This window comes from Rhynchophorus ferrugineus, unplaced genomic scaffold (genome assembly GCF_030347505.1).
Source record: "Rhynchophorus ferrugineus isolate W39M unplaced genomic scaffold, kcgeb_rfMv2 rfM1, whole genome shotgun sequence".
NCBI lineage: Eukaryota > Metazoa > Arthropoda > Insecta > Coleoptera > Curculionidae > Rhynchophorus > Rhynchophorus ferrugineus.
The window spans coordinates 14,615,893-14,641,723 of NW_027472580.1; the positions used below are offsets into that span (position 1 = coordinate 14,615,893).

At 31.0% G+C, this 25,831-nt stretch overlaps 1 protein-coding gene across 2 annotated transcripts in view; it reads left to right on the forward strand.

The window, feature by feature from the left end:
- Nucleotides 1–25,831, forward strand: part of LOC143195091 (synaptotagmin-15) — a 345,027-nt gene that overhangs the window by 224,340 nt on the left and 94,856 nt on the right. For both annotated transcript variants that reach the window (XM_076401953.1, XM_076401961.1), the window contains exons 5-7: nucleotides 3,319–3,529; nucleotides 5,157–5,250; nucleotides 9,892–10,053. In XM_076401953.1, coding sequence (XP_076258068.1) covers nucleotides 3,319–3,529; nucleotides 5,157–5,250; nucleotides 9,892–10,053 — 467 coding nt within the window. The remainder of the gene's footprint in view (nucleotides 1–3,318; nucleotides 3,530–5,156; nucleotides 5,251–9,891; nucleotides 10,054–25,831) is intronic.

Sequence of the window (25,831 nt, forward strand, 5' to 3'; positions counted from 1 at the left end):
ATGGTCCACTGTCCCTGCAAACAATGCGAGATGTTTCATAACTGATTAGAGTAATCAGATTTCAAGAAACTTCGAACAAATATTAGTCTTAGCCTTTCTCACAGTTCAGAAGCCCCTACCGAGAATTTACATAACTAATTGCTTTTAAAACAAAACAAGGAAAGTTTCCACTGGTCTCATTCAAAACATTCTATTAAATATTAAGTGGTCATATAATTTGACGAATTTAATTTTATAATAGATATCTAAAGTAATTTTATACAATAGAAAATCTAATTCAAGTGAAAAATTCAAATATTAGAGGTAATTTGTGGAAGAATAGTTTTCCATCAATATAACAAGAACTGACTAAAATTTCATTGGAAACAAGAGATCCAGTTTAAATTGAGAAAAATGTAGTCCATTCAGTAAGTAGTTTTAAATGTAAGGCAGTTTATCCTGGAATTGGATAGGGAATCGATTTTGGACCATTGCAGAGGCGTAATGACATTGTGTACTTAGCAATCCTTATAAATGGATAGCTGTTTGAAGTTATTTATTGGATTAATAATGAAAAATCTTTTACGGAATCAGTTTTTTATGTCGATGTTACCCAATTATAAGGAAGTACCCAATTATAAGTATATAAGGAAATGTACGTTTACGTTTACGATATTGATAATGAAATATATTTAGTCTAGTAATTTAGTTAATTAATTTGGTTTTAAGGATAAAATACGATGAAGAGGAAGAATGTGGCTGATGCTATAATAGCTAATGCCTTCGAACACATGTTTTGATTTAAAACTAGACATTCTATTGCTAAATACTGTGAGCACTGGATAAAAAACACTGATAATATTACCACAACATGATATGAATTTTCGAATTATAATAATAATCTCTAAATAGTTACCAAGGTAAAGTCGATATAAGATTCGTCTTATTTATATTTCATAACAAAGTGGGATGAGATTTGTAAAGCAACATTTTTGGGTATAATAATTGTTGATTTAATATACAAACCTAGACAAATAACTCTATTATTCGATATTAATTCTACAGTAAACGCTTAATATAGATGTCTGGCTAAAAAAATCACAGACTAAGATTCTAAAAACTATATTAAACTCTCATTAGCTACCCAATTAAATATATCTCAGAATAAATGCTTACACTTTCTGAACGTGGTTAGGAGAATATCAACGATATATAAGATATTAATACACGGTCTACTTATAGCTTACTTTACTTATAGCTTTAACTGTATACGGGAATACTGACTAGAGCATTCATTTTGGTGGGGTGAAAACATCGAGAGAGTTTTGACATCTTTTTTTTTTTTTATTATTACTCTTCGTGAGTCCACAATCTGCCCTATTGGCAATAAGTATTTCTTCTGTTTATATTATATATACATGGCATGTAGAAAATCACTTCATTAAGCAATCTTCTGTATAAAATATTATCTTAATTAATTAGTCTTATTCTAATGCTTATTCTAAACTCTACATATGTGCAGTAATCAGATCAGATGGTGTTAAACGTTTTAGTCTACGCATTTCACTATCACGTCGCATATTTAGCTGATTAGCGAGTACATTGGGATGCACTGACACTCTTTCGAAGTACTTCACACAAACACGTTGGATTACACTCGTTATAGGTTCTAGAGGAATATCGCGTTGTATCACTTTATTTGAAATATAGTACGGAGCATCAACAATGGCACGCAACACCTTATTTTGGAACCGTTGAATGATGGATATATTGGATTTGCTAGCGGTACCCCATAGTTGAATTCCATATGTCCAAATGGGCTTGAGTATAGACTCATACAGCAATACCTTGTTATCTAATGATAACTTGGATTTGCGCCCAATGAGCCAATACATTTGATATAATTTTAGTCCTAGTTGTTTCCGTTTAGAGAGTATGTGCTTCTTCCAGGTTAGGCGTCGATCTAAATGCATACCAAGATATTTAACATGGTCTGCTTGGGGGAGTTGGCGATGATTGATATTTACTGGTGGACATGTTCTTCTACGCAGGGTAAACGTTATATGCGTGGATTTTGATTCATTGGCTTTAATGCGCCATGTCTTCAACCATAATTGTATTTGCTCCAGGTGGGTTTGTAGGTTTATTGATGCTGTGACTGGATCTTCATGGGATGCTAAGATTGCTGTATCGTCTGCATATGTTGCCACAGTAGTTATTTTTGTGGTGGGCAGATCAGCCGTATACAGAAGATACAGTACTGGACCCAGTACACTACCTTGCGGAACTCCTGAATATATGGGATTTAATTCGGTATGTTCATCGCCTTGATTTACAATAAAATGTCTGTCAGTGAGATAGGATTTTAGTAGCTGATAGTCCGGATGAGGGAGAAGTTTCTTTAGTTTAACCTGCAAGCCCGTATGCCATACTTTGTCAAAAGCCTGAGATATGTCTAGGAAAGCAGCCGAACAATATCTTTTGGCATTTAGGTCAGCGTTTATTTGGTTTACAAGTCTATGCACTTGTTCTATAGTCCCATGCTTATTGCGAAAGCCAAACTGATGTTCTGGAATAATTTTTCTTTTTTCTATTATATAGTTTAGTTTTTTTATGTATAACTTCTCGAAAACTTTCGAGATTATTGGTAATAAACTTATAGGTCGGTAGGAGGTCACATCTTCTGGTATTTTTCCTGGTTTAAGTATCATTAATATTTTAGCTACTTTCCAGATACTAGGGAAGTAATTAATTCGTAGCATAGCATTAAATATATATGTTAATAGTTTTATAGCCTTTTCTGATAGTTCTTTTAAAATTTTGCCAGTAATTAAGTCATAATTTGACATCTTTGAACGTCAAAATAAAGGCTATTACTCCAACCCTATCTGGCATACTATCACCTCAGTTCTATAACTGTTCAATGGGTTATATGATCAAAATCCCTATGGATTGATCTCCCACCTTTAACGTGGATTTACTGAAATATAATCATTTTATTAGGATAATTGTGATATAAATTATCTTATCCTGAAGATGCAATCTGTCATGACAAAATAACAGTTAATTTCAGCCATCATCAATATCATAATCAATCCATAAAATACATCATACTACTACAAATATTATACATACAAATATTAACTTATTTAAAAAGTTTCAATGACTTACACGTTGTTTATTAAAATTATTCAAGAGTCAGTTTATATAGTGATTAAAATCAAGAGTCGGTTTATATAGAATTGGAATAAAACTGTGTAAAACTGTAACTTCCTTAATTTGTCTTATCACGTTGAATGCTTTATATCTGTTAAATGTAATATATACTCTTTATTTCAGGTTGTTATGGACTTGGAGTAATTGAACCTGCTTTATACAAGAGTACGCTGGATTTAGATGAAATGTCGTGGCCTGAAGGACATATCGGCAGGATATGGTTCTCGCTGAGATATGAACCATCAACTGAAAAGTTACTGGTGTCACTGTTAAAGGCAAAAAATTTACCATCACGTACTTTGGGTACCGTCAATAACTGTGACCCTTTTGTAAGGTATGTCCTGATTCTGACCAACCTATTATTATTTGAGTATTAAGCTAACCAGAAAGTCAGTATACCTTTGTCCTGTTCTTCATAATTTTCTATAAATATTAACTCCCAAAAAGCTTTAAGCAGCAGTCGATCAGCTTGCTATACCAGTGCAGCTATGTTAAGTAGCATCCTTAAAATTAGACAAAAATAAAAAGAGTTTAAGATGACAAAAATTCATATACATTTTTATTAGGCGAAGGCATTTATTCTGATCATTGGTGAATTGAGAAGTTTACTACAATATTTTACATCAATTTTTACTCCGTCCCATATATTTAGTGACATGCCGATATCGTATCGATAGTGTGATGTTTGTTTAGCTGCAGTAAAATGTTTTCAAATAAATACTAATAAAATATTATAAAGTATTAATTAACAGAACCGGCAGATATATTATATATGCATTAATTTACTAAAAGTTTTACTGTTTGGTTGTATAAAAATACAATTTCCTGCAAAAGAGTATATTGCCCCTAAAACAACATTCCTAAGTTCAACGACCGCTCACCCCTCCAAGACCTTTTAGAAATGTTGTGCTTTTTCATAGCAATTAAAGTTCATAGAAGTAAAGGTTTATTTACTCAAGTGGCACTATAAGACCGTAAAGCTGAAAAAAAAAGATATGTGAACAACTACAAGATTTTATCTAAGAGATGCTTGTATATTTGTATATTCATAGCAAATCCCATTCCATTGACGTATTATTCTTGTTTATTAAATTAAAATTATGTAAAATATGATAGATGAAAAATATCCATACAAATGATAAACTAATAGTATTACGTGATAAAATACTTCTAATATTATGTCTAATATTTCTTCTAATTTTTTGAAATAACCCTGAAAAGTCAACTAAATAAAATCAATAAAATCATTTAAATATTAAGCAGATGATTATTGAATGCAATTACAACGAATACAGTAACAAAATATTTAATAAATATTGGCAAAACTTTTTTCAAAAATGTGGTAACCCAAGTGAATATTTTCTTTTTATAAATAAAAAAAGTTGTGCTACAAAAGACCACATTAACAATAGAAGGATTTTTTTTTAATTATATAAACTATTTTCGGTCTTATTATATATTTCCGGAAAAAGTATCGGTCTTACAATGAAAGACTTCGATTTTCAGTTTTATGTTTCTTTCATTTTGACTTCAAATTCTTCAATAAATGCTAACCACTTGCAAGAAACAAATTTCAATTTGCAAACAAAGCAGTATGAACCTATTGTATAAGAACATTCTAGATATCCAATTTACCAACGAAACAAATGAAACCACCATAAAAAGGTAACCCTGATCGATATATTCAAGTAAAATAGTAGAGCTTGAAATAACACACATCACTGACAACGTCAAATGTGCAAGATTATATTTACTACCGCAGTGAGTTGATTATTTCATTTAAGATTTTACATTATTTTCTATCTTATCTTGCATACCATACTATTTCATTTTAACCACTTAATTTGTTAATCGAAACGTATACTACCTAAAAAAATACGTCACCCCATCTATTAGTAACCGTCTCATTCCCGTGAACATTCTGCGATATTTTTCCTTTCACTTTAATATATCTGTTTCAGATTACATTTGATACCAGATGAAAGACGATATTTACAGTCCAAACAAAAGAAAAAAACCTGTAATCCATATTTCGACGAGACGCTCGTGTTCCAGGTAAATATTGAAGTTTTCTTTGTAAACGGGGTCGTGTGAGACCCTTAAAGGACTGCCGTTATTATACGAACATTGTTTTAATTCCGATCCAATTTATTTTCCCCATAATTTATTTTTAAAATTTTATATAAAAGAAGCATAGCAATTATTTTTAACCGACTTCAAAAAAGGAGGAGGTTCTATGTTCGGCTGTATATATTTTTTAATGTATGCTCGTCGATTTCTCCGTTGATTATGGGCCGATTTTCAAAATTTTTTTTTCGAAGGTTGTCCCATTGTAAGCAATTCAGGATCTGATGGGGTAAGGGAGGAAATCGAGGGAAGCGCTCAAAATTTCAAAGGCACATACAAAGTTTTCAGGTATTTTTTATCTAAAATAATCAGATTTGTGTATAATGTTACTGCTGAACTGATATCACGAAAAATCGGAAGTCGTTCTGTACAAGAGCCATTCAGTTTGCTTATTAAGCACTAACCATATTATATGAGAGGTCGTAGAAATATCGCAGGCAATTTTTTCTATGGTGTAACTGTTACAACGTTAAGCTCACACACAGAGATTGCGGATTCCATTCTCAACAAGAGCACTAACTCTGGCATATATAACCCCTTAGAAATATTATGGACAGTTGCTTCTATGATATAATTGGTAAAGCATTTAGTTCCCAAATGGAGGTCGCGAGTTCGGTTCCCGGACGATAAATGTTTGTTATTCTAGTTTAGTTAGAACATTTGCAAATCACCCTATCTAGCCCGGAGTGGCGGACCTCGGGGCCTGAAGCGCCCTTTGTTTTCAATCATTGTTTATTTATCCCTATATGGACTGTACTTTTACTTAGCGTACCCATTGTATAAATAAATAAGGAACTCACTACATTTTTAACCCAAAATAGGTGTAAAATATGTACAAAACAATTGTTGTAAACACTAAATAAAATTAAACAAAAATTATTACACAAGCATTGTTTAACTTAAATATGTTACTACACATATTTTATATTCAACTATATACACATTTGCCTTAATACCTACGTAAATCTGTTTATCTATTTACGATATTATTTTAACTACTACTGATTACTTTGAAGTCGTTGCCGAGCCCAAATATTATAATAATAAAGTAGTAAAAAAGTAAATATAACTAATATTACTGTTTTTGTTGCATTGGGTTCTTAAAATAAATCCAATTTGTTGCTCAGAATAGACTTAAGATGATGAGCTGGTAGTAGTTAAAATAATATTGTAAATAGATGTATAGGGTTAGATAGGTATTAAGCCAAATGATGTGTATATATTAGAATATAAAATATGTGTAGTAACATATTTGAGTTATGTTACATATTAGAGTTGTTATTTTATAATGTTTTTTTTTGTGTTAAAGTTTCAGTTGCTACGTATTTAAGTAGTTTTGGGTTTTCCTATGTGATAATTTGAAAATTCTCTTTATGCTTCCTACAGATCCTACTATTTTCCTCTATGATGACCCTTGTCAACATATACACTTTTCAGAGTGTGTGCAAGTAAATGATCCCATTTAATTAGTGGTTTCAAAAATAACAAACCCGAATTTCTAATTAAGATCTATTATTTTACCACGTGGTCTTAACACCCTTAACATCTGAATAATGGTTCAGTTTTTGTCCCAGGTTTTTATTCGTTATGCAGCTTATTCCTGTTGATGGTCTGTTTCTTTTATAAGCAAAAATATGCCCATTACTCATTTTATAAGCGTCTGATCGACATAGACTTAAAATGATGAGCTAGTAGTAGTTAAAATAATATTGTAAATAGATGTATAGGCTTAGATAGGTATTAAGCCAAATGGTGTGTATATATTAGAATATAAAATATGTGTAGTAACATATTTAAGTTAAATAATGCTTGTGTTTATTTTTATTTAGTTATTACAAAAATTAATATGTACATATTTTATTTTATTGTTTTTTTTTGTGTTAAAGTTTCAATTGCTACACATTTAAGCAGTTTTGGGTTTTCCTATGTGATAATTTGAAAATTCTCTTTATGCTTCCTACAGATCCTACTATTTTCCTCTATGATGACCTTTGTCAACATGTACACTTTTCAGGGTGTCTGCAAGTAAATGATCCCATTTAATTAGTGGTTTCAAAAATAACAAACCCGAATTTTTAATTAAGATCTTTTGTATTACCACGTGGTCTTAACATCCTTAACATCTGAATAATGGTTCAATTTTTGTCCCAGGTTTTATTCGTCATGCAGCTTATTCCTGTTGATGGTCTGTTTCTTTTATAAAAAAAATATGTCCATTGCTCATTTTATAAGCGTCTGATCCCTACTTTTCATTTCAGTTATCACTTTCTAATTTCTATATCGATATCTCATCCTTAAGTTCCACATTTTTCAATTTTTTGTTCTTTCACTTTTACCGTATTGAATTTATATTAGTTTTATTTTCCGCCAATACCAAGACCTTACCTTTTGTCGATCAAATCTAAAATTGATTTTCATATTCCATATTCAACATCTATCCATCAATTATCAATTTCCAATTTCCTATCTTTAAGGTCTCGACCATCGGTCTTCCTTTCTTCGTTTTATTTCTTAATTTCCCGATATTTATCTTAATTCTTTAGATATGTCATCATTAACATAAGTTCTCTCTTTCAACTTCACCCGTTTATATTTGTTTTTCATGATCATTTTATTTTTCTTATTATCCATGTCAATAAAATAACCCTTAAATTAGATTAGATCTCGAAATTTCCTTGTTTGTTTGTTTCTATTACGTCTAGATATAGGCTCAGTTGTATCAAAGTAAGCATATCATTCTTCAATTCGTCATAATTTTTGTCATTATACCCTATCCATGATCAATTACATTGCATCTCTTTTCTTCTCCATCTATGTACCTAATCCTGTTTCTCATTTGCTTACTTTCGAGCCCATACGAATATATCCGTATTGGTATTATCCTTCTACGTTCCAACGTATATAATTCCAATGCTCCCTTCATTTTTCCAGGCTTTCTTTTAGTACCATTTACCGTTCTGTTTTATTCCTAAGTTTCCCATTCCCAGGTTTAATTTTCAAGTAGCAATACATTTGACTCAATTATATATCAGCGGATTCCAGGTTTCATTCATTATTACATATCGACTTAAAAATATTTTTTCTTAGACCTTCTATTGCGGGATATTAGTAAATCCTTAGTTACATTTTTGGTAGAAAATATACCTATAATACTTAAGTACATGAAGAAAATATTATTTTGAAACGCTTTTGATGTCACATTTGATAGAATAATACTCTATTTTATAAAGGCTTTTAAGAATATATCAATCGTTGTACATCCTTCTGAAATATCCTGTTAAATAGCTGTAAAATACAAATAATATCAGAAATATAAACAGATATTAAGGGCTAAAATACATAAGTACTAAAATAATAACGTAATAATATTTTACAGACACCTACCGTCCTATAAGCCTGTTACCTGTGATCTCAAAAGTATTTGAAAATCTATACATTAAGATACTTTAAGCTTTTGTCCCACACACACTTTAACAACTAAAATCGTACCTCACAGACAGGCATTTTATTGTGAAACAGGTAATTCAGGTGTTCCGCAGAGCAGTGTCTCTGGTCCAATATTATGTCTATTGAAAGCAGCTGACCTACTGGCCTCAAAAAATACTACTGTTCCAACATGTTTTGACAATACAGCGATATTATCATCAAAGGATCCAATGTCAGCTACAAGAGTCCTCTAAGTTCATCCAAACAAAGCCGAATTGTGGTTGATCACATGTCGTAAAATATGTCGTCAGTAAAACTGAATAATCATGAACTTCCTCAAGCAGATAACGTTAAATATCTGGGAATGCATTTTGACCGACGCTAAACATGGAAAAAAACATATAGTGACAAAACGCAAACAGTTTGGGCTTAAACTAAACTAAATCTACTGGCTGATAATGCGTAAATATAAATTGTCCTTAAATAACAAGGTTTTGCTGTATAAGTCAATGCTTAGGCCCTTTTATACCTATGGTACTACTTGCAAATCATGCATAGCTATCTTTCAGACGATCCAGAATAATGTATTGCGGGTCATCATCCGTGCCCCATATTGCGTCTCCAACAAACTGATTCAGCGCGATATCCTCTTAGAACCCACAACCAGTGCGATACAAAGTGTCAATGCCCAGTACTCTGATAGACTGTTAGTGCATCCCAATTCACTTGCCAAGAGTTAAATTTGCGAGATGACATTAAAATCCGTAGACTCAAACGTAAACTACCATATGAACTGATTAATAGACACATAGAGTGAGACTTAATAATGTCTTAAATAAGTCAGAATAGTCTTTAGAATAAGTTAGGATATACTTTAGAATAAGTTAGAATAGTATCTAGAATAAGATATAGATTATAAGTTTGTACAACAGATCACTTACTGAAGCGATCCTCTACATGTCAGTATAATTATATTGTACAACGGAAATTACAAAAAATACTTTTTGCCTATGAGCAGTTTGTTGAAGTTCTAAGAGATTAACAAATAAAATATATTTAACAGCCTCAAAATTACAAATAACCTCAAAAATAAATTTGCTATATTAATTCATTATAACCCTAAATAACATTTTTGATCGCCAGGTCTCCCAAAAGGACATGGTGGATCACATTCTGAAGCTGACCGTCATCGACGCGGGACGATCCAAACGGTATGCTGAAATAGGACACGTGACTTATCCCCTGAAGGACCTGGAAATCGGCGACGGTTCGGAACAACAACTGTTCAAGATGGACCTTGAAAAGGTAATCGATACGTAACCCTTCGCCGTTTTATTTTTTCCTGCGAAAATTTAGCTTTTTTATACCGGAAAATTGAGTTCAGTGAGGGCAATCTTAACGGAAAGGGTCTTTTTGAATTTTAATAGAACGCCGAAAAGCTGGGATTTTGAAGCATCTCTACTTGATACTCTAATGTTGAACAATAACTTTTGTTCGAACTTCCATAAATACATTTTAAAGAAGACATTTCATCGCCATTTTTCATCGTACATATACTAACTTTAATACGAACTATTCTTAATATATAGCTGGCCAAATTATTTTAGAACGTTTTAAAAATATAGCACTTCAATGTTATTTTTAACAATCTATTTTACACAAAACTTATGTTATTGAGCTTCTGTTTCAGTAATTATATTCAATATATCATTAATTGAACAAGATGTATTGTACTATAAATTATTCGATAAATGTCGTTTATAATATTACAACCTAACGTAAACAAACAAGTAAAGATATTGACCACCTTACCAATAGGAGCGAACTAGTTTTAACAGGTGTTGATTTGTTTACAACTTACTGTTTAAGTGACAAAAAAAGAAGAGGTTTTTTCATATATAGTTTATAATATGTGAAAGTGTTTACGAAACAAAAACTATTAATTTACTTTAACGGAAAAAAGAGGCGACTTGTTGAATGGCTATAAAAAGCGACACTGGTGGTAAAACAGACCAACCCATCTCACTCGCTCACTAGTCGGGTAGTTAGAAAAATAGATGGCCGGATAGCCTGAGAACGGAAAGAGATTATTAGTAAACAGGAAATTAGAATGACTTAAAGTGTACATGAAGGAAAAAGGGGGTTAATACTTTGAGAGACACGACAATATCTTTCAGTACGACAATCTGATTCACACTTTTCAAGACTTATGAAGTATAATTAGGTACCGTCAAATGAGTTCTAGCTCAATTGATTGATTCTCCAAATGTTTCTGTATTCGACTAGCATTTCTTTATATCGATTATTCGATATATGTATCTTGTAAATTGCTTAAATTAAGCATACATTGAGTAAATTGAGCTGCGTAATGCAAAACGCAGGTTTAATGGATCGATAATTAAAGGAATTTAAAATATTGAGAAAATACAACCACAAAGTTGTTATTAAAAAAATATATTTAATTGTCAATATGATCTAGAACTAGTGACGAATAATGAATCTTTCTAATTGCCTAGCAATATTATTCTGTGAAAAGAAATCAAAATATTACCAAACAACTATAACTATACCTGAAACCAATAGGTCATCTGCCATATGGCAAAGCTTCTGATAATATAATTGAAACAACAATTGTAGATAATGAAAATGAATATGCACAATAAGCCTCTTTCTATAATAGTGGAGGATTGGAATTTACCTGCTGTTACTGCCCGAAAGCCAGCATGAGCCTAACAGTAATTTGAAACAGATCTAAAGGCCTCCAAATATCCCTTTTGCATGTTTCTAACTTTACATTATCCTTAGATAGGCTAGAAAAGTAATTGAAAAAGTAACATCTCCATGAGTGTGGGTGAACAAGAGTCAGCTATTGAAATTTGATGATAATAGCCTACTGAAACTGGTTTCAATCAGTGCTGAGTCTAACTAAAGTTATTTTCAAGCTCTAGGTATATAGCAACCATCATACAGCAATTATCATTACTCATTGTTTTTAAAGAATTATTTCTACTTTTCCAACTAGAATTTTAAGTGAGTTATTTTGGTATATTAAAAATCCTATAAGTGAATTGATAACCGAAAAATATTCGATAGCAATCATAACCAAAAGTTACAACTAATTTTTCTATTTAATATTATGTCTTTCTTAATTATGTGATATGTTAACGGTTCCCATCGCGTTTTCATTTTCCAAATAAAAACGATTGCACTATGCGAGATATTGAATTTACAATCTCACACTATTTAAGACAGCCGATTTAGGAGATCACCTTTTATCTCTATACCTATTCTAAAAGTGAGTAAGTTTACTGATTACCCCTAAATATAGATGAAAAAAATTATGGTGGTAGCCATAAACAATGTGTTTAATAATACATTATCTCAAGATAATTTTATATAAATTATAAAACACGTGACGAATAAATTACATCAGCCAATACTTATATTCTATTTTATAGCTCTACGACATATAGGTCAAGACTAACCTCAATCACGCGAGAGCTCTTGTACGGTTTTCAATAATTTCTCCATTCGATATGGCACGGTGCTTATTGCCCACTGACGCAGTAATTGTATTTGATCGTTTCTTTTAACCAATTTTGTCGTAAGAGGGTTTTATGTCATGTCAGATTTTTGAGGATTAACCAGTTAACAATTTCGTTTTTCATCTAAACATCGAATGAATTCATATTTCTACCTAACACAAATTACTCATAATTATTCCATAACTTTTATATAACTGCTATAAGGTTTTAAAACAACAATATTATATTATATTACGAGCGGATCTTAAAATGTTGTTATGCCTTTGCTTGTCTACTATTACCTTCACCATTTTATTTTCCCTCTAGGGATAATTGTTGCAATTTCTACGGTTATTTCATGTTTCAACATAATTCACATTCAATAAGACATTTGTTTCAAAGATATCCTATATTAATTTTTGTATAATATATCATATAACAGGTGGGGTAAAAGTCCCAAAAGTGGTTGGTGGCTTAGCTCAGTTTCGCTTTAACCATTGTGTTGTTATAGACGTCCAAATTTATTATGAATAAATATACTCCACAAGAACGAGCAAAAATTGTGACATTATTTATTGAAAATATTCGTTCTATTATTGCCACTCAAGGGCAATTGCGTCAAAAGTATCATAATCGTCCAATGCCTCACAAAACCACAATATATCTTTTACACGCAAATTTCCGACAGTACGGTACCACAGCAGACAGGCCTCGTTCTGGAAGACAACGGACGTCTTGTATCGCTGAAAATATGGCTCTGGTACTTGATAGTGTTGCAGAGTCTAGAGAAACTTCAATTCAGAGACGTGGTTCCCCATTTCTGATACACATTTCTGTACGCAGTTTTAGGCGAATTTTAAAAACTGATTTGAAATTGTTCCTGTACACAATTCAATTAGTCCAAAAATTGCTACCGAGAGATCCTGACCAATGAGTTGAGTACAGTAATGCAATCCTCAGGCTGTCTGAACAGAACAGTCGGTTTTAGGGAACACAGAATCCTCAATTAATTCATGAAACATCATTATATCTACTAAAAATAATTATATGGTATCGCATTCATGCCGGTCCCTATTTTTTCCCTTTTCACCATTTTCTATTATCTCAAATGACATATATGTATATATATATATATATATATATATATAAATTACTATGTAAATTGCCTACAAATACTGCTCCTGTTACTACTGAAACTAAAAGGTAATTAAAAACAAACACTAAAAGAGATTATTATTTATTATACTCAACCCTTAAAGTTAGTTAAATATATCCAGTACAAATTAAAAAAATTGAGTAAATTTTTCGTTGAATTCTGGAATTGTGAAAATATATGATTGATATTAGTTCACAAAATTTACTCATTCTTTTGATTAACTTTGGGTTTTTTCATCTGTGACGAGATTTTGACAAATGTTCAAGGTCATTGACTTGTTGAAAAACAAATATTCAGTCAATTAGATTTACTCGAGAAAGAGTGGTAATTTCGCGATGTATTTTTAGAAAGCCTTCTTTATTCAGTTTTAAATCATAAAGTCGAGATAAAGTCGAGATTAATATAGTATAAACATGGTTAAATACTTTTACAGTTGTATTTGAAAAGTAATTTGAAGTATAGGTAAACATCAATTTCGATCAATTTGCAATAAACTTATTTTCATGCATTATTGTAGATCAGCAACATCCAGATCTCTTCCGGTCTTGCTCTCCTGCCTTCGCTTATGTCCTTGAAAAGCTATAAACACACCTATATATAAAACTCCTACCTTTTATGGAATTTGTCGCATAGAATATCTATTCTGGGTCAAAGTATAGATATCATTTCGTTGTCCAAGAGAAATATGTTTCGTTCCTGCTATTTTATTTTCTAAATTTTCCGTTTATTGCTACAAGCACGACCATAAAAGTAATAAACTCCAATACCTTCTCTATTTAAAGATTTATATAGTATCTATTTCTGTCAACTAAAAATATGTCTCCAAACTTTTCAACTGAAAATTATGGGGTGGAAATTTTGAGGTGTGTGAAATTATTAAGGTGTGTCCATTTTTCGTGTTATCTTATTAACTTACAGCAGCCGCATGTCATAGTAAATGGTTCCCTTCTGAATTTCGAACATATTGATTAATTTTCGGATATTTGCTTTTATTTTTGAAAGTATTTATTGTTCTGAGATACAATGTAAGTCCTTTTTGTTATGATTACTTCCGACTATAGTAACCGACTATAATTCCGACTATATATATAATAGTATAAAATTGCAATTAAAAAAATTCAATGAAAATTTAATTCTAATAAGTAAAAGGTATATACTCTGTTCTACTATATTCTTGAGTCATTTTTATTGATATTCTACTTCAAGATTCAACTGGATAACAATTTCCATTATATTTAACATTTAAATTTCATCGCCGTCAAGCAAACTCAATTTTATGAATTTGGAATTTCTTAAAATCATATTAACTGGAACATTAAACTTCTACCCTGTAACTACGGTACAGAGTTTTCACAATCCTTTTCAGATAACCCGAAAACAATCAGTAATATCGCTCGTTTAATCTGCTAAAAGAAAACTTTGCCCTTTATAACCGCACCAATTTAAAAGTTCTCCGAAAAATATATATTACAAGATCATATTTCAAAGATATTTCAATTTTAATTAAAATACAACTCGTTTTAAACCAACTTAGGAATACGAACTATTTGCGCGACTGAAACTGCCTAGCACCACACCGAATCAAACCATCATTTCAACTGAACGGACACATGGGCTGAAAAGTCCCGGACGTAGTAAAGAAAACGTGTTTTTTTTAAATCAAAATAGCATTTATTCATAAACGAAATCTCCAATCAAGGACCACACAATTATTCCAACGCCGGTCAAACATTTCAATAACATTTTTGTAAAATAATTAATCTTTTGCCTCGATTTTAATCGATAGCCTCTTCATTCGAGCGAAATGTCTTACCGGTGAGCACTTTTTTGAGGCCTTCAAACAGCCAGTAGCCGCTGGGAGCCAAGTCTGTCTAATATTGTGGATTTGTTTTGCCATTGTTTTGATTGTCATGTGACATGTGTGTTTGTTTTAAATGTTGTCCTTCAAACGCCACAGTAATGTTAATGATATCCACTGATAATTGTATTTCAGCCGATTGTTGTGTTTTGAAAAGGGTCACCTGTTACTGTCTACTCAGACGATCGTTTCGACTGCGGAATGAAGTGTAAAATTCTGGTTTGTTATCTTTAATCATGGCCAAGCAGTGTTCAGAATCATTAACTTTTTTGGTCAACTTGTTTTTGGTCAACAGTGAGCAAAGGTGGCACCTACTTTGAACAGAGCTTTCTCATAGTTAAATGCTTATGTACTATAAAACCTACATGTTCTATTGACATTCTTGAGATGTTAGCTAACTCACGCAACTTTACCTTTCGATCATTCAAATTAATTTTGTGGATTTTTTTATGTTTTCTGTTGTTACCATCCCCATTTAGACGTCCACTGTGTTCTGCATCATCGGTGTCTCTACGACCAAGTTTGAAGTCACCAAGAAATCGTCTAATTGATGATTTTGATAGAGCGGAGCCCTTATAACTGTTTTTAGGCCATTGATTCGCTTGAACAGTATTTCTCCCATCAAGAAGCAGTGTAAAATTAAAACACGAAATTGTTTTTAATTCATTGATTTGAAAATAGCAAAACTAGTGTCACTCTTAACACAATAACTCACAAACTTATGAGTAGAATACCATGATATTTTAACGGCTTTCTTCTGAAGGTCACTACTAACTCAATAAGCGAAGAATTCAATAAAATTAGCGTCATCTATGTGCTAGGATCGAGGCTTTTGGGTCTATGTGTTATAATGACTATATGATTAACACACTGAAGTCCTTTACATATAAGGAAAAAAATAATAGATATGTGATATAATATACTATATTATACCAATATTTAATTGTATTCATCATTCTGGGTATATTTGGAAATAAGTCCAAACCTACTATACGAAGGCAATAATGTCAGTAGTGGAAAAAGTGAGAAGATCTACATCAGAGTCCGTTATTTGCCCAGTTTAAAAAAATTAATTTAAATATAAAGCGAAAATTTGAGTTTTTCTTTAAATAATAACAAAGATATGTTTCTATAAAACTGGAGAAATTATATGCAAATAAAAGGAAATGGTTACGTTTTTGGCATAACATTTGCTATAAAAAATATTTTCCCAAAAGTTTCTAAAGTGTAGTCTAACTTTGTAAACTTGGAAATATTTTATGGAAATGGCAACAGCATTACAAGTAAGATGACACAAAAAAGAAACTTTCACATAGAAGTTCAGGTATTGTATTTTTTTTGCTACATAATACTGTTTTATTTTTTCACATATTGTCAAACTAATTCGGATAATTATACAGTTCTCGACATATTCTTATTTAGGCACCATCGAACATTAACGTATTAAATAATTTGATAATTTTAGGGCATACATAGCCATATGGACGCATCATTTCTCTTATACATGAGAAATATTAAGACAGTATTTAGTTACAGAGGAATTATTAAACATAATTTGGAATAGCAAAATATCTAAAATAAGTTTGTGCCTTTTGATTTATTCTGTATTTTTTATATTAGTGCTGGATTTAGTGCCATTGTTATACTTACAACTATTGTTATTTATAAGGATTAGCTCAAGTATTTTCACTAAATATATACGGGCTATGAAATAAGATGCCATTCCAATTAAATTACTCTTACAGGCATCTGAAAAGGAATAGTTTTGCTATGAAGGAATTTTATTGATTCAGGATATTTTTCGGTATTATGTGGTTCACTTTAATGATCACGTGACTAATATCTGACGTCATATTTTACTGGACAATAAAATGGTATAATTGCTAATGAAATGTATAAAACATAAATATAAATAAATTAAAAAAATAACAGTTTACCCTTTTCCATGTTTAAGTGCTAGAAGTGCTTCATTCAATTCAGTTCAATCTTTTTGTTCCCTTATACTGAAAATAGACCAAGCCTGTGCTTATTAATATTTTATTTACTTATTAAACACAAAATTTATTAATGCAAGTAATTATTATATAAAATTTATTGTGAAATTTGGATCGGATTGTGATTCGGAGAATTAATACTATGTCAATTAATGTACATAAAATGAAATAAACGTACCAACAAATAATATTTTCAAGACTTGCAACAAAAAATTGAAATGTATGATATACATCAAAATTACATTTATACTCTTGTTACTGTAAAATCGAGGCAGTTTAAATATTAATTAACAACATAATAAAATATTCATGAATCTCAATTTGTTGATATACGAATTGTATTATTTTATTTCGTATTAATAAATAATTGAATGCAAACAAAAAGAACAATACAACTTTTTTTAAGTATATTTGTTGAAGAATTAATATTTTTGACTCAAACATGCCTTAAATGCGAAGAAAATCTCGCTCAAGTAGTGTGAAGCCAAAATATTGATTTGGTATATTAACCGAAAAAGATTTGTATAATTAAATGAGCCCCTTCAAAATAATTAAGTTTTTAATTAATGGCAAAAGCTCTTTTTGGAAGGAAATAAAATTTGACACTATTGATTTTATACTATTTTGCATATTTTCCTTCAAAGTAATTCTGTTATATTTCCATTTGGTCACATTTTGGGTTTATATACATGATTTCTGTTGTTTCGAGTTAATGTGTGTTTGTAAAAGACAATATATATGAACGCAAATGCTCTATATACATTCTCTATACAAATCAAGTAATACAAATTTCGCAGATATACTTAATATAGCTACCTTGGGTGATTTAACTTAATGCAATTTTGAAACATATCTAGAAATTTATTTCAAGGAAAACGACGTTTCGTTCTTTTTTATTTCTGCATCTACACCGGATAGAGAACATTTCTGAGAGTTAAGACCCATCATAACTAAATAACAGTGATTATAATTAAGTCATAAAAACTCACAGTAGCATAATAGAAATGAAATGAACAATTGAGGAGATAATTCAAACGAACCAATAACACTCAAAAAGGACCTCATGCCTGCATTGGCGGATCCACACAAAATATTCCTACAACTTCGCCTGTTTAACATGATCCTTTATATAATACTCTACGGTCATGAATTAGCCCATGTCAGCCATCTGCAATGGACATCAACATACCAAGCAGAGCATAGTTATAAAATGTTGCTTTGTACATAGTGGGATACGCAAGATGTAGTGGATTACGTGCTGACAAAACTATCCACCGACACCAAGTGAATAAATATATTAAAGTATTGTTGAAAAAATGTGTGTTGTTTAGTAATGTTGACAGAGGCAGTCATCCTCTTGCATGATGACGCTCGACCACACGTTGTGTAGGGTCCAACTATTACCACTCGAACAGGAAGTTCGTCATACACACCAGATATTCTTATTGCAGCATAGTTTAACTAGCACGCGGATTAGAATTATAATTGTTTAGCTGCTAAATCAATATCAGATTCTGTTGATACGGTATCACCATGTTGTCCAAAAGATGGAAAAAGTCGTACAAAATCATATCAGATATTTTGATTAATATATTGTATAAATTTTTCTTTAGCTATTTACTTTTTAAGAGGAAAAATGATTAAATTAGATGCTCTTAATATAAGGAAACCCCACATAAAAAACGTGACCATTTCAAATAACCAATAAAGTAAATATTGATTTATAATTTCGCGTTAGGAAAATAATATGCCGTTTGGAGATTAACTGGCATTTTAATTCTACATCAATATTTCTCTAAGCGCTGTCCCCTTTCGAACGATTTATTATAGAATTATATAATATAGAATTATATAATTTCCAATTTAGTGCGGTGTACATCGTCAGAACGGAAGAGGAAATTACATAAATAATATTTATGTTAATTGATTTATGGCAACGATGCTATTTTCTTTTGCTTTTTTCCCTTCTATCTACTCTCGCATTTCACTTTATCGGACTCAGTACTTTCCATTTCTATATTGTCAGAAACGAACAAAAGGAAATTAATGGTATGTATTAGTTAAAAATGTTACACTTTCTATTTTCGTATGTCATGGTTTTTTGGAAGTGTTTTAAAAATGATAACAGAAATCGCAAAATCTAATAGTAAGGTAATTTACTTTACCAGCTATGAAATATTCATTGACCAGTGTGTATTTGCAATTTGACGCGTTTGGACTATAATTAACAATAATTGCATGTTCGCGAAATTATAACAGGTCAATTGAAAAGTTCCCGACCTTCCACAGTAAAATAAATTTTCTTGGCAAAAATTTTTTTTGTTCAACATAATTCCCTTCAAGGGTTATACATTCTAACTCTTCATTCGACGAAACTTTCTTCCCAGCGAGCATTCTTTTGAGATCGGAGAACAGGAAATAGTCGCTGGGGGCCAGATCTGGAGAATACGGTGGATGAGGAATCAATTTGAAGCCCAATTCATGGATGTTTGCCATTGTTTTCACTGACTTGTTACACGGTGCATTGTCTTTGTGGCCGTTTTTCGGAGATTTGGTCCTTCAAATAGTCCAACAATGCTATGTAATAGTCGCTGTACTTCCTTTTTCAAAGTAGTTAATGAAAATTATTCCATGAGCATCCCAAAATACAGACGCCGTAACCTTGCCAGCCGACGCTTTTCAGTTTTCCCACGCTTTGTAGCGAGTACACTCGGATGACTGTCTATTGGACTTCGGAGTGAAATGATGTAGCCTTGTTTCATCCATTGTCATATATCGATGGTTTATTACGCTTGATCATCTTCAAACAGTGCTCCGAATCATCAATTCGTTGTTGATTTTCGTAAAAAGTGAGCTCGTGCGGCACCCACTTTGTACAGAGCTTTCTCATAACCAAATATTCGTGATTGATATGATGTACACATTCAGTTGATATATTTAGAGTGTCTACTATTTTATTCAATTTCAATTTACGGTTATTCAAAATCATTTTATATTTTTTTTAATGTTTTCGTCGGTAACAACCTCTTTTGGGCGTCCAATGCGTTCACCGTCCTCGGTGCTCATTTCAACACGTCTAAACTTAGCATACCATATATATATATATATATATATATATATATATATATATATATATATATATATATATATATTTTGAATATATATCGTATATATATATGATGTTCTCGTATATATTTTGATCATTTTATCAATAAAAACAGTTGTTAAATAGTTTAACCTAACGGTTAATTTACATAATTTTGACACTTTATATAAAGTGGTGGTTTTTATCAATTAACTACAAGACTTACTGGACTAAAGTCAGCAAAAAATAAAAAATTCACATGCGATGGGAATAAATCATAATGATAGAAAACGGGTACCACACGAACTATGTGGTGCCAAAATACAAATTGCAACCGCCAAAAGTCATGGGTTAGTCAAAGGGAGTCATTGACACTAAAATTGACAAAATATGTGTGTTCTATATCACCAGCTGCTAAAATAGAATTATCTTTTTACTGCAGAGGTTCATCGATCATCCTCAAATTCATCTACTTGCATGACAATGTTTAGAGACACGTTACAAGTGTTTTAAAGGATGCACCCAGCGTACTCAGTGAACATAAACACTTTTGATAACTACCTGTTAAGATCGAAAATCGATCGATTGGAATATGGTCATGCAAGTATCGTTTTTTGAACACGGTATTGTTATGTTGCCAAAAAGTTGAAAAGAAAATGAAATATTGTCACTAAAATTTTGTTACTAAAATTTGTTACTCAATTCTTTCTCAATGTCTATTTAAAACATACAATCACGTAATATATTTATAAATTATTAAAATAATATATTACATAAATCAATATAATACTAAGGAAATGCTACACTATCCATAATAAAATAAAGCGAGCGTCAACTTCATGGAAAAACTTTAAAGTGTTTAACTGAACATTTGTTCGTTTTTATAGTATACCAAAATACCAGAGATAAAAGTACGATCCAATAAAAGTTTGGTCATTCGTATGGTTTACTTAGGACCACTCTTATATCCCCGACTGTACGTCATGCCTTTATGTCAAAAGCAATTTTCCCACAAACAATGTACATTTGAACTCTCCGGACACCGAGCGCAAATATTTCCCAAGGAAAACTAATAAAAGCTGTTGATTTTTATTATAAAAAACTTCCTTCATTTAATTCTGGTTAACAACGGAATAACGTAAAAATAATTTTTAAATTTTCTTTGAAATGAGTTGGGGACATTTTTAGTTAGACTTTTATAATATCCCAATATGGTAATATACGCTTATATTTATTGTATTAATCAACAGACCTTTCTTTCAAAGAAAATATGATGCTACCGATTAAGTAATACAAAATTTTCAGATTTAAACAGTCGTATCATAAGATTGGATATATGTTAAAGAGATAAGCTTCACCATCATTATTATCACGCCATATCCGGTGCTGTATGAGAGTACCATATCTATTTCTCAACAAATGGTGTTGGTGTCGCAGGACCTAGAGTTGAATATACTTCAGTAATTATCCCCAGACGACGATCTTGATCCAAGCTTTTTTGGAGGTGTCCGATGCATCTTATACCCTGTCCTTCTATAAAGTTGATTTCGCCACAAAGGCATGTCTTCTCGCTCAGCAATGGGTGTGTAATCTGCGTCTCTTGAAACTGTTCCTCAACTGTACGCTGATTGTTAAACTTATAATGAATTGCTTCATTCATTTCATGCACATATTTGAAAGACCTCTTAAAGAGTTGCTAATATTTCAAGATAACTGTACATTTTTTGACAGATTTTATTTCGCTTAACATATAATTATTGTTTTAGATAATACATGATAATGTTGACTTAACTAATTTCCAAATAGGCGAAATAATATCACATTTGTTCTTTGCTTAGTGTAACTTCAAAATTAATGTTAGTTGGATTCTTAGGCTTATGGAAGATGGTATAGGAATTTTTAATGTTTTAAAAATAACATAAATCAATTTTGGTTAGGTCTTGAAATTTCATTTGACTGAACAACCGGCTTCATGAATGTAAAGTGGATTCTTTAGAAAAAAAAAAAGAAAAAAAAAAGAAAAAGAAATGACAAATAATCGCTTATTTGAACATTTATTTAATTTCAAATAGATATTATTAGTATTAGTGAATGTATTACGACGGTAGGAATGGTTTTAAAAGCTGAAAAGTGTTAAATTTGGTGCCTAAGGCAAAAAAAAACCAAATGGAAAGCCAAATATGTGCGAAAACAATGAACCACATTTTCTGAAATATAGTATAAAACAGGTCAAGCGAATAGTCCCAAGCCTACCATAGTAAAACTAATAGTTGAACTTTGGAGTGAAATGATGGAGCCAAGTTTTATCCATTGTCACATATCACAAACACACAATAACAGACATGGCTCCAAATCATCAACTCGTCGTTGTTTTTAGTCAAAAGTCAGCTCGCGCAACACCCACTCTGCACAGGGCTCACCCAAATATTCGTGAATGATATGATGTATACGTTCAGTTGATATCTTTGGAGTGTCTGCTATTTCATTTAATTTCAATTTACGGTCATTCAAAATAATTTTGTAGATTTTTTTAATGATTTTGTCGGTAACAACCTCTTATGGGCGTTCACCGTCTTCGGTACTCATTTCAGCACGTCTAAACTTAGCACACCAATCCTTGATAGTTAAGTGTGTGGAAACTCATGGCATCAAGCATAACTGGGCATCAAGCCAAGTTTTTGCTTCAACTGTATTATTTCCCTTCAAAAAGCAATATTTTATCAACACGCGAAATTTCTTTTTATCCATTTTTTCACAATAGCACAAGTTGCTTCATTCAAAATACTATAATTCACAAACTAATGATCTGACAACTGTCAGATTTATACACACATCTTTTGAGAGTTAGGGCTAACTGAAATACATACGGATCGAATTCTAGTATGGACATCTATGTGTCAGGCCGGAGACTTTTCAATTGACTTGTTACTATATTTCTCATTAAATAATGTTTTAGCGTTATATAAATTAACACATATTTGTAAACGCTATTCTAAAACTAGACCACACAACTACTTAGCAATTTACATTTCTTTTGTTTATTAACGTTTATTTTTATTCCAAAATTGACTTTTAATTTGATTTTGTGTTCATATAGTCATTTTTGTTTTTCTTTATGGCCAACGATAACTATTGCTGAAAGTTTTAGGAATCAATATTATATCTATATCGATACTGAGGAGACATTTTCATCTCCATAAAATATTACTATGGATATAATGGTATTAGAATGATGCAGTTTATCATAAACGGCTGAAACCGTATTTGAAGATGTTATTGCAAATATCTATCAAGGCCAATTAAAGAAAACAAATAAAATATTGTTGCAAAAAGAACAGCAATGGTCAGTAACAGAGGCAGTCATCCTCTTGTATATCACAAGATCACAAGGATGAAATAAAGCTGTTGCTCCTCAAATGGGAAGTTCTACCCCACCCCGCTTACTCACCATACCTAGTGTCTTCTGGTTACTACTTATTCGAACCAATTCAGGCTGGTTGGATTGTCAGAAGGCTTTCAAATGCTGGAGAAGTCGGATCGCTGCTAAACGAATATTGTCCTTTCGGTACAGCATCATGTTACCAGAATTATGGGAATATTTGTATAAAATAATAGAAAGAATTTTAATTAATTATATAGTTATTTTTTGAACCAATTTGTATCAAATATATTTTCAAAGTAAAACAAAATATCAGAATAGCTGCAAACGCCTAATAGAATGAAATTATAGCACATTTAAAATAAAATTATGAGGTATAACATAATTAGTATTAAATATTATATAAAATTAATTATTTTTTGTGAAAAGGAACTTTCCTTATTTAACTACTTCTACTTATGACGATAATAACGTTGCTTTAAATAGCTTTCTATAATTTCTATAAATCATCTGGGAAATGATTAAGTTAGACAATGATGATATATTTACGGTTGAATGTTATTTGCTGTTTTATTAAACAAAACGAATTTTTAATTTTTATTAAGAACTTTTTTCGGTTACGTAACTAGTTGCAGTATTTTTAGCATGGGTAAATGTTAAATACTTAGCTGGCTGACTTGAACAGTGAAAGTAACACTTTTTTTACGTTATTTTAATAAAGGTTAATCCATAAAAGATTGTATCTTTTTTATTAATATTTAAGTGAATGAGATTGTTGTCAATGGACTATAGTTTCAAGATTAACACATAATTTTAAACCATTTAATTTATATTAAAATTTAAATATAGTCTATATATTGTACTAGAAAAAAATTAATTTTATTTTTAACAGAATTCGAAAAAGGAGAAGGATCTATGTTCAGTTATATATTTTTTTAAATGTATGTTCGCCAATTTCTCCGTTAATTCTGGACCGATTGTCAAAATTCTATTTTTATTCGAAAGAGTGCACGTTCGAGGTGTATCCGTGGGAACAAAATCAGTATCTGAAGGGGAAAGGGGGGGGGGGGGGTATTCAAAAGAAACGCTCAAATTTAAAAAGCACGTACAAGGTTTTCACATATTTTTTATCTAATATAATCAGATATTTGTGTATAATGTTATTATTGACGGAAAATCACATATCGTTCGTCGCAAAAGCCATTCAGTTTGTTTTTTAAGCACTAACTATAGGATATAAGACATAGAGCCATTACAACTATTTATATATATATATATATATATATATATATATATATATATATATATATATGTATATATGTATATATGTATATATATGTATATATGTATATATATGTATATATGTATATATATGTATATATATGTATATCTGTATATATATGTATATTCGAAAAGAAAACAATTTTTTTATGTTGTTTTTCATACAGTATTATATCATAATATTTTATGATAATTCTACTATTTTACTGTGACTCCTAATTTACGTGCAGTTTGTGTAAACTGCAGTTAATGTGCAGTTTCGGTAATATTATATATATAAAAATATATCAGATGAAAACTTCCCTATTAAAGTATCATTTCAGTTCATTTTGGACAGTTTCATAAGTTATTCAAATATTCTCTTTAATATTCCACAATATGTTAAAAATTGTAGTCCTCTGGCCACTTGGAAGATCCTCCTAACAGATAAGTGTTCTTGGAAATGCACAAAATTAGCATATGCGAACTATTAATGGTTTGTCAGCGAATTACTCTTTGTGCATGCTCCACTTTTCGACACTTCAGCTGTCACTTCAGTGAGAAGTGGACTTGCGGTAAGGGTTGCTGTTTACGAGACTTAGAATATGATGGTTGATAATATAATTCTTTAATATTCAGTAGAGTAAATTACCAGCAAACATTTAAAAAATATTAGTATACGGTAAATCTTATGATTTAGTAACACTTCAGTGCAACAAACGATGGTCAATAAGAAAATAATCCCATTTCATCATTTATTATTTATACAGTTGTATACAGATGCGAATCAAATGCGGTTAATTAGCGCATAATTGAGATACAATCAA